Below are 14707 nucleotides of genomic sequence, written 5' to 3'. Positions count from 1 at the left end.
TGCTTGTAATGTCTTTTTCCCCAATTACCCTGTATGGCACCACCATCTATCCAGTTACAAGAACTAGTAACCTGAGATTATCCTTATCTTCTCCCAGCCCCTTCCTCTTACCTTTCCCCCCAGTTAATCATCACGTCTGGGGCTTCTACCACCTAAAATAGCCCTCAAGTCCTGTGCCTCGCCCATAGTCTCGGCCACCATCATGTCCTCCCCCCTAACTTCAGCCCCCTTCACTTGTCTCCTGCTGAATCCAGCACCCCTCCAATCTCTTCTCCACAACCCAGCCTGGGATCCTTCTAAAATGCAAATCTGCTATTGCCTGCTTAGAACCCTTCAGTTGCGCCGCCCCCCCCCCCCCGACCTTGGCATCTCCCGACCTTCATTTCTGGTCATTCTGGTGGCTTGCACAGAGATTCTGCCCTCACCGTATTAGCACCTACAAAACCTGTGATCTAGCTCTCCTTCACGTCCACACCTTGCTAAAAGCTCTTTCCTCTGCCTGAAACATCCCTGGCTCTCCCCTGTCCCTTCTCTCCTGGCACAGGGACCAGCTCCTCTCACCGCTCTGACAGCCCCCGCTACCCTGAACTGTCACTGACAGCTTCTTCCCTGTGTCCCCCTCTAGAGCAACTTGAGGACAAGGACTGTCTCATGTTCATGGCTGCATTCACAGTGACTAGGACGAGACTCGATACAGTAGGCCCTTAAAAAGGCTTGTTTCAAAATTTACGAATAAACGAACGAATGAGCCAAAGGCGGAAGGGAAGAGTGGGAAGTTAAGGTAGGGCTGAACTATAGGGGCAATGTGGGGAGCAGGAGTGTGAGCGCTAGATGGGAGATGGGGATGAGAACATGGGGACCAGAATGAGGGAAAATGGATTTGTAGGAGAGGCCAGGCCTGGGAGGTTCTGAGTCTATTCCAGGACGGGCCTTCCTGGACAGGCCCCAGGCTCAAGCTTGCTGGTTCTGACCCCTCACCCACGTTATTTTGGAGTCAATTTGCCACACGCGAAAAAAGGCGGAGAACGCGTGTAATCCAAACCTACTAACAGAAACACCTGGGGCGAGAGGATTGGTCCTCCAGAAAGAGAGACGGCTGGCCCATCCCCCACCAGCCTCCCACCCCCTTCCCAGGTCGCAGGCCGGCCCCTCACTGCGGGATACTGCCGTTGGGGACGGGCGTCGCGAAGGCCCGTGACCGCGGCGGGAGGGGGCTGGGCAGGCTTCCGGTGCGCGCCGCCGGGGCCCGGCCTGGGCGCGGCCGACTGGCCTGTGCGCTGTCCATGGTACCGGAGCGCATGTTTCCAGGCCGGCCCGGGCACAGCCACCCTCTCGGCGGGCTCCCTCACCGCTTGTAGTCGGAGGAGAAAATGCCGCCGCTCGCCGGGTCGTGGCCGTACTCGGGCTCCCCGGGGCCAGCAGAGCCGCCCTTGTCTTCGCTGTAGGCGGGGGCGGCCGACATGGGGCGGCAGGGGAGGTCGCGGGCTTCGTTGGGATGGTCGCGGCGCCTCCGGGATGCGGCAGGGACCGAGGAAGGGAACGCAGGCCGGACAGGCGAAGTCGGCTGCGCGGCCTGGGCTCCGCAAAGGCCGCAACCTGCGGTGGCGGAGGCAGCGCGCGGATTTATCAATCTGGGATGCTCGCGTGAAGATTCTTAAAGGTACCGGCGCCTGCGGAGCGGAGGGCGTGTCCGAGGAGGGAGCAGGAGGGGAGGTGTAGCAGGGTCTGGCCCCGCCCCAATCCCTCGGAAATCCCTCCACCCCCCAGTAAGGAAGGTTCCTGCCCTTTAAAGGGACTGATGCAGCTCCAGGTCTGGGGGGGGGGGCGGTGGAGGTTGCTGGACTGATTATGGGACAGCCTTCTGGGGATGCAGAACGTCTTTACCTACCACAGACCACCGGGTCTCGGTGGAACGGCCTCTAGGGGCTCCACTCATCCCAGATACTAGCGCGGATGCTCGCCCACGCTGTGGAAGGAAAGGGCGGGGGTGGGGGAGGGGTAAGAGAAAGCTGTGCAAAAGGGTTTCTTGGAGATGTTGGAATTTAAGGAAGGTTGGTCCAAGAGCGCCAAGGAGCCTACAGCATGCTGCTGTAGATGTAGATGCAGATGTAGAGAAATGGGGACAGAATAGAGGGGAATGTGAACCCCGAATTCAGCTTTGGAAAATAGTTTAATAACCATTTCTGAAGCCCTCATGCCCACCCAGGAATGCCTGAGGTCATGGCTAGTCCACGGTCAAGTCCACATCCACCGAAACCTAGGAAAGAAGGGGAAGGGAAGAGGGTGGGTTAGGGTCTGGTGTGACTGCCAAGACTCTTGGATCATGTGAGGCCTTCAGCTCCTCCCCCAAGGCCCAAGGTACCCCAAGGAAAGACGGCCTGGATCCAGAGGGAAAGTGGTGACTGGGTTGGGGGAAGGGGTGGGTTCTAGTTGACTTTGGGGCATCAGGTTGAATAGCTGGGGTCTTTTGGCTGGACTTCAGGGAGAAGGTGAGAAGGCCTGGATACGGAGTGTGGAAGGGTCCATAGGGCTGAGTCTTGATCTATAGATTAGGATACAGGTGTCTCCAGAACCAGAATTGGTGGGCCCGGGTGGAAATGGGCGGGGCCGGAAAGGTGGAATTTGTCTCTGTAGGTGGGTTCCATTGGAAAATGGGAATAGGGACTGACCAGGACCATGGCAGCACCTGGCTGAAGTAGGCTGAAGTAAATAGATGTGCCCAGTATCTGTGAGCTGGGATCTTCCTGGAGTGAACCCAAAAGGGTTTCAGAGGAGTAGAACCTTGATGAGTTAGCAGGCCTAGTTTGCTTCTGGGGGCTTTGGGTCTGCCAGAGGAAAGTGGATCTTGAGTTTGAAGAACGTGGCCTGGGTGGGGAGGGAGGGCCTGAATTTTCCAGGAACGCATTGGTTAGCTGCATTTGTTAACTGGCTCTGGAGGTGACGTGGGGTCCTGCATGGGTAGCTGGGCCGTGCACACTGAACTAGTGGGACTCCGGGCTATTTGTAGGGGGTCCAGGTTGGGCTCTAGGCCGAGCAGTGCAGTGCAGAGTGCACGCAGTTGCTGTGCGTGGGGTGATAGGGAGGTAGGTCAGCGTCCAAGGCTTTGCATATGCGGTGCTCCAGCCGCCCTGTCTACACAGCACCCTCCAAAGCGAGCGGGAGCGCAGCAGCAGTCGCTGCCGTTGTTTGGACACAACCCCTTCGCAGGAGCCAAGAAACATGAGCGGCCCGCGGCCACCAGGATTCTTGCATCACCAGACAAGGATCACCAGACAAGTGCGGGTCAGAGCCAGGTCAGGTCCTGTGTCTCCAGCCCCAAGATCCAGCCTGCATCCCTATCTCCCAGGATCCCGCGGCCCTGAGCCCCATACCCTGGGTGCCCAACTGCCTGTCTTCAGAGACTCACACCATGAGCTCAGGACCTGCAGTCTTCATCCCCGTGAGGCCCACCCACTGGTGGAGCTGGGCTTGATGGGTAGCCTCTGTTCGGAGACTAAGGCCTGTGTTCCAGATGAGATACTCACCCTCAAAGTGGATGATCTCTCTGTGGCTGCAGTACACGCCCACGTGGGCCCCGCACCAGCATCCAGTGGGTGACACCAACCTGACCAGGAAGAGGTCTCCTGGCTCAGGTGCTACACGGCCTCTAAGTGTTGACCCAGGAAAGCCTCAGACAGGAAGAACTTAATGGTGCTGACTGCCCCAGTCAGGGCCTGGGAGGAGAAATGGACCAGACCACCGGGTGTTTGCAGGCTGGGATGAGGGAGAAGCCTCTGATCATTGGGTCAGATGGGCCACCCAGGGCTCAGGGAGACTTGGCTTGGGGCTAAGCCTGAGGTGAATGTCTTCGCTACCCCACACATGCCTCCCTGTGCTGAGGAACTTCAGAGGCCTGGATATCATGGATAAATTCTGCCCTGAGCCACCCTTCAGTTTCCAGCAGTTGAGACCTCCTCCTTATGCAACGTTTTCTTCTCATCTCAAATTCCAACCTCGCCATTCCCCTCCCCTCCTCCTCCTTTAGGACCCCCTTTCCCAGTCATCTCCCATCTTGCCATTCCCTGGAGGCAACACCAGGGGCATGTGAACCTGAGAGGAGCAGAAGTCCTGAAGAAACAGAAACCTGGGGGACTTCCCTGGTGGTCTAGTGGTAAAGAATCTGCCTTCCAATGCAGGGGACGTGGGTTTGATCCCTGGTCGGGGAACTAAGATCCCACATGCCATGGGGCAGCTAAGCTCGCGTGCCACAACTACTGAGCTCGCGCGCCTCAACTACAGAGCCCACGTGCTCTGGAGCCCAAGCACCTCAACTAAAGAGCCCATGCACCCTGGAGCCCGCATGCCACAACTAGAGAGAGAAAAATCCACATGCCACAACTAGAGAGAAGCCCGTGTGCCACAATGTGTGCCACAATGAAGAGCCCTTGCCACAATGAAAGATCCCACATGCTGCAACTAAGACCCAATGCAGCCAAAAAATAAATTAAATAAAATAAATAAAATAAAAAAGAAAGAAACAGAAACCTGGGTGAGATCTAGACCCAAGACAGGCATCTCCTGCCAAGTCTGAGAGGAGAAAGACCCTCCCACAATCTCAGCCACCAACATCTATTAAGCTGCTGCTCATTGATGCTTCATACAATCCCACAAGATGGGAACATATCTGCATTTTCAGGATAAAGAAACAGGTTTCCAAAAGTTACACTTTGCTGGAGTGCACACAGCTTAATGTATGTCTGCATGACTCTTTCGTGTGCCCTTTGACCTAAACATCAGTCACCTCCCTTACCTCCTTTTCCTCTATAAGGAAGTGAGAAATACATTTAGTTCAGGTTTCTCCTATCTTTACTGGGAACAAAGGGCTTTGGGGACCTGGGAGGATGGCCTGCGTGGTTGTGCCTGAGCTTTGGTCTCAGAGAGAGCCTGGGAAAGGGGGTGAAAGTAGGGCCTGCCTCCCCTGCCCCTGACCCTTCCCTTCCCTCCTGGCCCCAGTCCATAGTATCCTCTACATATTCCGGAGTGAATCTCAATTTTCCCAAACTGGGAGCTGTGGAAGACTCAGGGGACCACCTCATCCCAGTTTGCCTGGGGCTTTCCAGGGTTTAAAATTAAAAACCCTACATCCCAAGAACCCAGGAAAACTTGGACAGTTGGTTACCTTAGGCTGAGGTCTCCCCTCTCCCATCTCTCTTGACCTCGAGACCACAGGGAGGACCCAGTCATGTGAACAGCCCTTTGGACTTTGGTCACACTCTCCTGAAATCCACCAGCAGCATCTCTTGCTTCCCACTCCCCCCATACCCACTGGGCCAAGCAGAGGTCACAGCTGTGGAAGAGAGTGGACTGTCCTGGCCCCTACTGGGGCAGCAGGAACCCCACCTGGAGAAAAGATAAGCTGAGGATTTCTGCTCCAGTTACCTGGGATGTGAAGCTTATCTAGGGAGGGGAAAAAACCCAAACAAACAGCTGTCACCACCTGGCTCCTGAGGAGTGAGGGTCCAAACCACCACCCCTCTGGCCTCTCCCCACTCAGGCTGTGCACGGTGCACGTGGGACTGTCTGTCTGTGCGTCAATGTGTGGCTATGCATTTGGCGTGCCCATGAGTCTGTTGCAATACTGGATACAGGACTGGGAGACCAAGTCCGGGCTGTGCCACTTCTCTGTATGGGACATCAAATAAGCCACTTCTTCCCTCTGGGCCTCAACTTCCTCATCTGTGAATTGGGGATAATAAGCTTGGAAGGCTGGGCATCACAGAACCATTGGGAGGCACTGAGAGCTCTTTGTGAGCAAGACAAGGAGAGATGGGCAGCTTTTGTTTATCTTTGGCCTGCACCTGAGCATGCAGAGCTGGGCGTCAAGGGAGGAGGGGTGGGGAGAAAGTGTCTTTCTCATCTCACAGGAGAAAAACAATGGGCCCTCAGAAACTGGCTGCCTCTTTGAGAGCCCTGCCCCAGAGCTCTTAGGAAATCACGCAGCTGGAAAGGCTCTGGAGAGCAGGGCCCCACCCCTGACTCTCCCTCTGAAAAGTTCCCCAGTGGTGAATACTCTGGCCACCATCAGCTGGGCCCCTGGACTTTGAGTCAGGGTCTGGATGAGGAGGTGACCCTTCAGTTAGGGGATCTAGGCCTATATGTGGGGCTCCATCCATAATGATAATATTTATTGCCAGAAACTGTGCTAAAACCCCACTTAGCCCTAACAGTAATGTAATGAAATAGATACTGTTGTTATCCTTCCAATTTAACAGAAAGGGAAACAGGCTTGGAGAGGTTGCCAAGGTTACAAACTAGTAAGTGGGGGAACCAGGATTCAAGCCCAGGCAGTCTGGTTCCAGCGCCCATGACCTTAACCACTGTATAGCACTGCCTCCCTCATGCTGCTGGCATGAGCACCCGCTTCCCCAGACCCCACCACCAGGAATTACTGACCCCCTGTATTCTTCCTGACCTTCCCCTTGGCTTTCATTGAGCCAAGCTGCCATTTTCTTTGTGCAAGGTCCCAGAGCTGTGAGCAAGAGCCCAGGGGACAGAGCATCCCATTCTCTGGGCACCTGGCCTGAAATGCTGCCCATCCCATTGGGGGTCCTCACTGGGGACCTGATCTCTTTCTCCTTTCACTCTGATGGAGAATTTCAGAGGAACAGCGGTGAGAGTGGCCCTGCAACTGGGTATGGGGTGACAGGCAGTCTCCTTGGGGCCCTGCCCTTCCCCCAGAAATCCCTGAAGGACCTCACCCAGTCAGGTCCTACCACTGAGCACAGGGCTTGTGGGGTCATTGTGGTGGCCCTTGGTGGTGTGGCTATGGCCTAGCCCCTCCTGTCCCCCTTCAGTCTAGCCCTGGACAAAGGGTTCCTCTGTGGGAAGCAAGGTTTTGGGGTCATTGCTCTCAGCCGGCCATCTCCAGCCAGAACAAGGGTTGGGGCTCCCCACTGGGGCAGAGCAGACCCTTCCTTTGAGTCCCCAGCACACCCTGGGCTGGCCCTTCCTTCTCTTACAAAACCTTTGGTCCCCACCCCCACCTTGGCCCAGTGATCCCACCTGAATCCTAGCCCCGAGCCCAAGCAGCTCACCTTGCAGTCGTCACCTCTGTACCTTGCTAGGTGCTCTCCTTCTGTGGCCAGAGCAGGGAAGACTAGCTGTCCGCCCCTGAGGCAGACAAAGGAGCCAAGCAGGAAGCCCAGGGGCCCTGTTCTGAGCATCACCACCTGGGCCATTCTGATTGCAGCACTCCCTCCTCCTGGCAGCTCTGGGGACAGGTGGCAGCCAGAGACCGTAAGGCTGGGGCCTGGGGTGGGTAACTGGTGCCCCCACCCAGCTCTCTCCCCTCCTCCTGGTGTTCAGCCCCTACCCCATACCCGCTTGTGCTTGCAGTGCCACTTGTGCCTGCAATCTGAAACTACCTTTCTCCCCTTACTGGCCTCCAGGGTACACAGATGCCCCATCTTCACCTTATTGTGGTCAGAGAGCAAACTTCGTATGATTTCAGTTCCTTTTAATTTGTTGAGACTTATTTTATTGACTAACCTATGGTCTATATTAGTGAATATACTATATGCACTTGAAAATGTTCATTTTGCACATTTAGGGTACAGTATTCTATAAATATTAGTTAGGTCAAGGTGGTTGATAATGTTGCTCAGATCATCTATGTCTTTACTGATTTCTTGTGTAGTTTTTCAATGAATTAATAGAGGGATTAATTGTCCATTTCTCCCTTCAATTCTGCCAAATTTTGCCTTGTGGATTTTGAAATTCTATTATTAGATACATAAACATTTGATTATTGTTATGTCTGTCTGATGAATTGAACCTTTATGGTTATGGATGTCATTCCTCATCTTTGCTAATAATTTTTGCTTTGAAGTCTATTTTATCTGATATGCTCACTATTTGTAGCTATATCTTTTACAATTCATTTACTTTTGATCTATCTGTGTCTTTATATTTAAAGTGCATCTCTTGTAGACAGAATATAGTTGAGTCTTGCTTTTTTATTCATTTTGGTAATATCTGCCTTTAAATTGAACCATTTGTTGTTCCATAGATATTTAATGTAATAATTGATACGGTTGGATTTTGAGCTACTATTTGTTTTTTTCCCTTCTGACTTTTGTTCCTTTCTTCTCCTTTTCTGTCTTCTTTGGGCATATTCAATTTTTTTTTAAAGAATTTCACCCAATTAAAAAAAAAAAGAACTTCATTTTACATATTGACAGCTGTACCTCTTTGTCTATATTTTAGTAGCTTCTCTAGTACTGCAATATAACTATGTACTTAAGCTTTCACAATCTACTTAGTGATGATATTGTACGATGTCACATAAAATGTAGAAGTCTCATAATCAAATAGGTCCATTTACTACAATCCTTGCCCTATCCTTTATGCTTTGTTGTATGGATCATATCTACACACATTAGAAACTCCACAAGATGATGTCATAATTTTTGCTTTAAACTGTCCTGCATTTTAAATAAAGTAGGAAGAAAAGAGTCTTTCATATTTACCCAGATATTTACCATTTCTGATCCCTTCATTCATTCATGAAGGTCTAAGATTTTCCCTGATATCATTCCCCTTTAGCCTAAAGAATTTCTTCCAGCATTTCTTGTGGTGCAGATCTGCTGGTGGATGAATTCTCTTAGATGAATTCTTTTATCTGAAAATAACTTTATTTCAACTTCATTCATCCTATTGGATGTAAAATTCTATATTGACAATCTTTTTCTTTCAGCAGTTTAAAGATTTTCCTCCACTGTCATCTGACCTTCACAGTTCCAGGTGAAAAATCAAAGATAACTCAAATTATCGTTCTCCAGTATGTCATGTATTGTTTATCTTCACTATTCAGATTTTATATTTGTTTTCAGCAGTTTGACTATGACGTACCTAGGAGTGGTTGTCTTCAGTTATATCTCATTGTGGTGCCCTGAGAATTTTGAATATATACATTTTTGTCTTTACCAAATTCGGGGATTTTTGCCATTATTTCTTCACATTTTTCTGCCTTGGTTTCTCTCTCCTCTCATTCTCTAACTCCAGTTAATACCATCACCTTAATATTGTTTGATATGTCATTTTTTTTTCAGTCTTTATTCTCGTCTTTTGACTGAGATGTCTCCTGGTATTTCTTTACTTTCACTGACCCTTTCTTCTGACAACTTCAACTTGCTGTTAAAATCAGTCTTTTTTTTTTAAATAAATTTATTTATTTATTTATTTATTTATTTTTGGCTGCATTGGGTCTTTGTTGCTGTGCGCAGGCTTTCTCTAGTTGCGGCGAGCGGGGGCTACTCTTCATTGTGGTGTGCGGGCTTCTCATTGCGGTAGCTTCTCTTGTTGCCGGGCACAGACTCTAGGCGTGCGGGCTTCAGTAGTTGTGGCATGCAGGCTCAGTAGTTGTGGCTCGCAGGCTCTAGAGCGCAGGCTTAGCTGTGGCGCACGGGCTCAGTTGCTCCGCGGCATATGGGATCTTCCCGGACCAGGGCTTGAACCCATGTCCCCTGCATTGGCAGGTGGATTCTTAACCACTGTGCCACCAGGGAAGTCCCAAAATCAGTCATTTATTTGTTTACTTATTTTCAGTTTTAGAATTTCTATTTTTAAATATAATTTTCTTTTTTCTTAAGATTCTCCATCTATTTATTTGTTATGATTATCTTTTGCATAAAGTTTTTTGTAGATATTTATAATAAATGCTTAAAGGTTTTTTTCTCCCCCCAACATTTGGGTGGTGTAGGTATCTACTGTCATTGTCTGACTTCTCTAATGATGTTGAGCTACATTTTCCTTTTTTGCATGTCTAGGATTTTTAAAATTTGTATAATGGACGTTGGAGATGATACATTGTACAGATTATGGATTCTTTTATCTTCTCCTGAAGAACATTGATTTTTGTATTAGCAAGCAGTCAAATTAATAGCTTGAACTTGACCTGAAGCTTGTGGAGTTCTGGCTCACCCCTTTGTTACGGCGAGTCTGTTTAAGTTTCACCATTATTATTAGGGTGAATTCCTTAGTCCTGCCCCATAGTCTTCTAAGGCATAGCCCCTATGGAATTTCAGTGGGCAGCCTAAAGGCATTTACCAAGCCCCTTTAAATTTGTGGAAATCAAACTACAAATTTTGTCTCCCTTGCAGTACACAGCAGCAGAAATATCTCCCTTTCGGCTGTTGTTTCCCACTAGGCTCCTTGGAGTCTCACCCAGTGGATGTGCAGTAAGGAGTTATCCAAGGATTTGTGGGATTTTTTAAAAAATAAATTTATTTATTTTATTTATTTATTTTTGGCTGTGTTTGGTCTTCGTTGCTGTGTGCAGGCTTTCTCTAGTTGTGGTGAGCGGGGGCTACTCTTTGTTGTGGTACGCATGCTTCTCACTGCGGTGGCTTCTCTTGTTGCAGAACATGGGCTCTAGGCACACGGGCTTCAGTAGTTGTGGCACACAGGCTTAGTTGCTCCGTGGCATGTGGGATCTTCCTGGATCAGGGATCAAACCCGTGTCCCCTGCATTGGCTGGTGGATTCTTAACCACTGTGCCACCAGGGAAGTCCCTTGTAGGAATTTTATGTGCAGGTTTAGGGGATCCCCTCTCTGTAGATACCTCCTTTCTGGGGTATTCCCCCCTCAGTTTCCAGCTGCTCCACCCTGAAATTTATCCACTGATGTCTTAAGCCAAGAAGTTCTGTGGCTTTCTGCATGAGGTTTAGCCACACCACACTATACAGATGGGGGAGGGCCCTAAGGGGAAAGCTTTGGAAAGACAGAGCTCATCCAGTGTGGTTCTCTTCACTCCAGGGTCAAATCGCCAGGTTCTGTTGGCTCTTGATTGCTCCAAATAATTTTTAATTTTTTCTTTTAAATTAACATTTAGGGACTTCCCTGGTGGTGCAGTGGTTAAGAATCCGCCTGCCAATGCAGGGGACATGGGTTTGATCCCTGGTCCAAGAAGATCCCACATGCCGCAGAGCAACCAAGCCCATTGCCACAACTACTGAGCCTGCACTCTAGAGCCCGCGAGCCACAACTACTGAGCCCACAAGCCACAACTACTGAGCTCACGTGCCACAACTACTGAAGCCCGTGCATCTAGAGCCCATGCTGCGCAACAAGAGAAGCCACCGCAGTGAGAAGCCTGCACACCACAACAAAGAGTAGCCCCACTCCCTGGTGGCACAGTGGTTAAGAATCCGCCTGCCAATGCAGGGGACACAGGTTCAATCCCTGGTCCGGGAAGATCCCATATGACGCAGAGCAACTAAGCCTGTGGGCCACAACTAGAGCCCACGCAACTACAGCCCATGCTCCACAACAAGAGAAGCCACTGCAATGAGAAGCCTGCATACCACAACGAAGAGTAGCCCCCTCTCTCTGCAACTAAAGACCGCAAGCAGCAATGAAGACCCAATGCAGCTAAAAAGAAAGGAAGGAAGGAAGGAAGGAAGGAAGAATTGGCTATTTTTGTTGTACATTTATATGAATTTTAACACACTAGTAGATTCATCACAATCAACATAGAACAGTTATACCATCCCAAAAAACTAAGCCTTTTAACATCTCATATTAGTATGACCCACATGGAACAATTAATGAACCAATATTGATATATTATTATTAACCAAAGTCCATCCTTTATTCAGATTTCCTTACTTTTTTTTGCTGAGGTCCTTTTTCTGTTCCAGGATTCCGTGCTAGATGCCATTACATCCATCCATCCTAAATACCAAATTACATATTACCAACTAAATATTACATATATATAATATCTCCTTGGGCTTCTCTGGTCACAATAGTTTTAATTTGCATTTCCTTAATATGTTGAACATATTTTCATGTGCTTACTTGTTTTCTGTATAATCCCTCTGGTGAAGTGTTTGTTCAAGTCTTGTACCTTTTTTATTGAGATAGAATTCACATACAATAAAATTCACCATTTAAAAGTGTACAGTTCAGTGGTTTTTAGTATGTTCATAAGCTTGTGCAACCATCACCACTATCTAATTCCAGAACATTTTCATCACCCCCCAAAAACATCCCATATCCACCGAGCAGTCACTCCTCATTCTCCTCTCTACCTTCCCCCAGCTCCTAGTAACCACTGATCTTTTTGTCTCTGGATTTGCCTAGCCTGGACATTTCATATAAATGAAATTATACATTCTGTGGCCTTTTGTGTCTGGCTTCTTTCACTTAGCATAATGTTTTCAAGATTCATCCATATTGTAGTATATATCAGTACTTCATTTATTTTTATGGTCAAATAATATTCCATTGTTTGAATATACCATGTTTCGTTTATCCATTCATCAGTTGATGGACATTTGGGTTGTTCCCACTGTTTGAATATTATGAATAATGCTTCTATAAACATTCATGTACCGGTTTTTATTTGAACTTACGTTTTCACTACTCTTGGGTATATACCTAGGAGTGGACTTGCTGGGTCATATGGTAATTCCATGTTTAACTTTTTGAAGAACTATCCAGCTGCTTTCCAAAGCAAATGCACCATTTTACATTCCTATCAGCACTGTTCCAGTTTCTCCACATTCTTCCCAACACTTGTTGTCTTTTTGATTACAGTCATCCTAATAGGTGTAAAGTGGTATCTCATTGTGGTTTTGATTTGCATTTCTCTAATGACTAATGATGGTGAGCATTTTTCATGTGCTTATTGGCCATTTGTATATCTTCTTTGGACAAATGTCTTCAATACCTTTGTGCATTTTTAATTAGGTTGTGTTTTTATTATTAAGTTTTAGAATTCTTTGTATATTATGGATACTAGACCTTTATCAAATATATGGTTTACAAATATTTTCTCCCATTCTGTGGATTGTCTTTTCACTCTTTTGATAGTATCCATTGACACACACAAGTTTTTTGCTTTGATGTAGTTCATCTAATTTTTTCTTTTGTTGCTTGTGTTTTTGGTGTCTTATCTAAGAAACTATTGCCTAATACAAGGTCACAAAGATTTATATCTATGTATTATTCTAAGAGTTTTTAGTTTTAGCTTTTGCATTTAGGCCTCTTATTCACTTTGTGCTAATTCTTGTTTATGGTATGAGGTAGAGGTCCAACTGCATTCTTTTGCATGTGGATGTCCAGTCATCCTAGCACCATTTGTGAAAGTAGTCTTTTTCCCACTGAATGATCTTAGACTTATTGAAAATCAATTGACCATAGCTATATGGTTTGATTTCTGGACTCTCAATTCTATTCCATTGATCTATGTCTTATGCTAGTACCACATTGTCTTAAATGTGGTAGATTTATAGTAGGTTTGAAACTGGGAAATGTGAATCCTTCAATTTTATTCTTCTTATATAAGATTGTTTTGGTTATTTAAGGTCCTTTACAATTCCATATGAATATTAGGATCAGCTTTTCTGTTTCTTTTTTAAAAGGTAGTTGGGATTTTGATAGGGATTGTGTTGAACTTGTAGATCGGTTTAGGGAGAACTACCATCTTAATATTAAATTTTCCAATCCATGAACATTGGATATCTTTCCAGTTATTTAATTCTTAATTTCTTTCAACAATGTGTTGTGGTTTTCAGTATACAATTCTTGCACTTCCCTGTATAAAATGAATCCTATGTATTATTTTTGATACTATTGTAAATGGAATTGTCTCTTGAATTTCATTCTAAGATTGTTCATTGTTAATGTATAGAAATACAACTGATTTTTGTGTATTGATCTTGTATCCTGCAACTTTGCTGAACTTGTTTATTAGCTCTATTCAGTTTTTTGTGGATATTCTTTAGTATTTTCTAAATATAAGATCACATTACCTTTAAATGGGACAGTTTTACTTTTTCTTTTCCAACCTAGATGCTTTTTATTTATTTTTCTTTCCTAACTGCCCTGGCCTGAACCTCCAGTACTATGTTAAATAGAGTTGGCAAGATCATACATCCTTGTCCTGTTCCTGATCTTAGAGAGATTTTAGCTGTGGGTTTGGTTTTGTGTGTATGTGTGTGTGGGGGTAAATTATACATAATGTAACATTTACCACTTTAACCATTTTTAAGTGTATAGTTCTGTGTCATTTAGTATATTTACACTGCTGTGCAACAATTATCACCATTCATCTCCAGAACTTTATCACTCCAAACTGAAACAACTAGTAATATCTGTCCGAGTCCCCACTTCATTTTATGAGGCTATTGTAACAATATATAAAGCAGACAAAGACCGTACCAAAAAACAAAACAAACAAACAAACAAACAAAACCTTATGGGTCAATCTTTCCTATGAACACAGATGTGAAAAGCTATCTTCTAAAACATTAGCAAACTGAATCAAGAAATGTATTAAAAATTATGACCAAGTTGGGTTTATTCTCAAAATTCAGGCATGGGTTAATATTAGGAAATCTATCAGTATAAATCATTGCATTACTAGATTAAAGAATAAAAGCCATATATTAAATCTTGTTAATTATGTAAAAACATTGAACAAAGTTTAACATCTGCTTACGGTCAAAACCTTTAGCAAATTGGGAATGGAAGAGAACTTACTTAATAAAGGTTATCATGGCAAATATATTTAATGGTAATAAAATGTTAGAGCTTCTGTTATAGGTTGAATTGTGTCCCACAAAAATTCATATGATGAAGTCCTAACCAGTATTTCAGAATGTGACCTTATTTAAAGAGGGTCATTGCAGATGTAATTAGTTAAATTAATAATAGGTCATCA

General features: G+C 46.3%; 1 protein-coding gene across 1 annotated transcript in view; it reads right to left on the bottom strand.

Moving 5' to 3' along the window:
- The window catches only part of AP3B2 (adaptor related protein complex 3 subunit beta 2), a 31317-nt gene extending 29376 nt beyond the window's left edge, over positions 1-1941 (bottom strand). The window contains exons 1-2 of the mRNA XM_060157662.1: positions 1889-1941; positions 1350-1596 (exon numbers count right to left, since the gene is read on the bottom strand). Of these exons, the coding sequence (XP_060013645.1) occupies positions 1350-1462 (113 nt within the window). The 5' untranslated portion in view covers positions 1463-1596; positions 1889-1941. The remainder of the gene's footprint in view (positions 1-1349; positions 1597-1888) is intronic.
- Positions 1942-14707: the final 12766 nt, after the last annotated feature.

Source organism: Lagenorhynchus albirostris, chromosome 1, assembly GCF_949774975.1.
Source record: "Lagenorhynchus albirostris chromosome 1, mLagAlb1.1, whole genome shotgun sequence".
In the NCBI taxonomy this organism is placed as follows: Eukaryota; Metazoa; Chordata; class Mammalia; order Artiodactyla; family Delphinidae; genus Lagenorhynchus; species Lagenorhynchus albirostris.
This window is presented reverse-complemented; position numbering and strand designations above follow the sequence as displayed.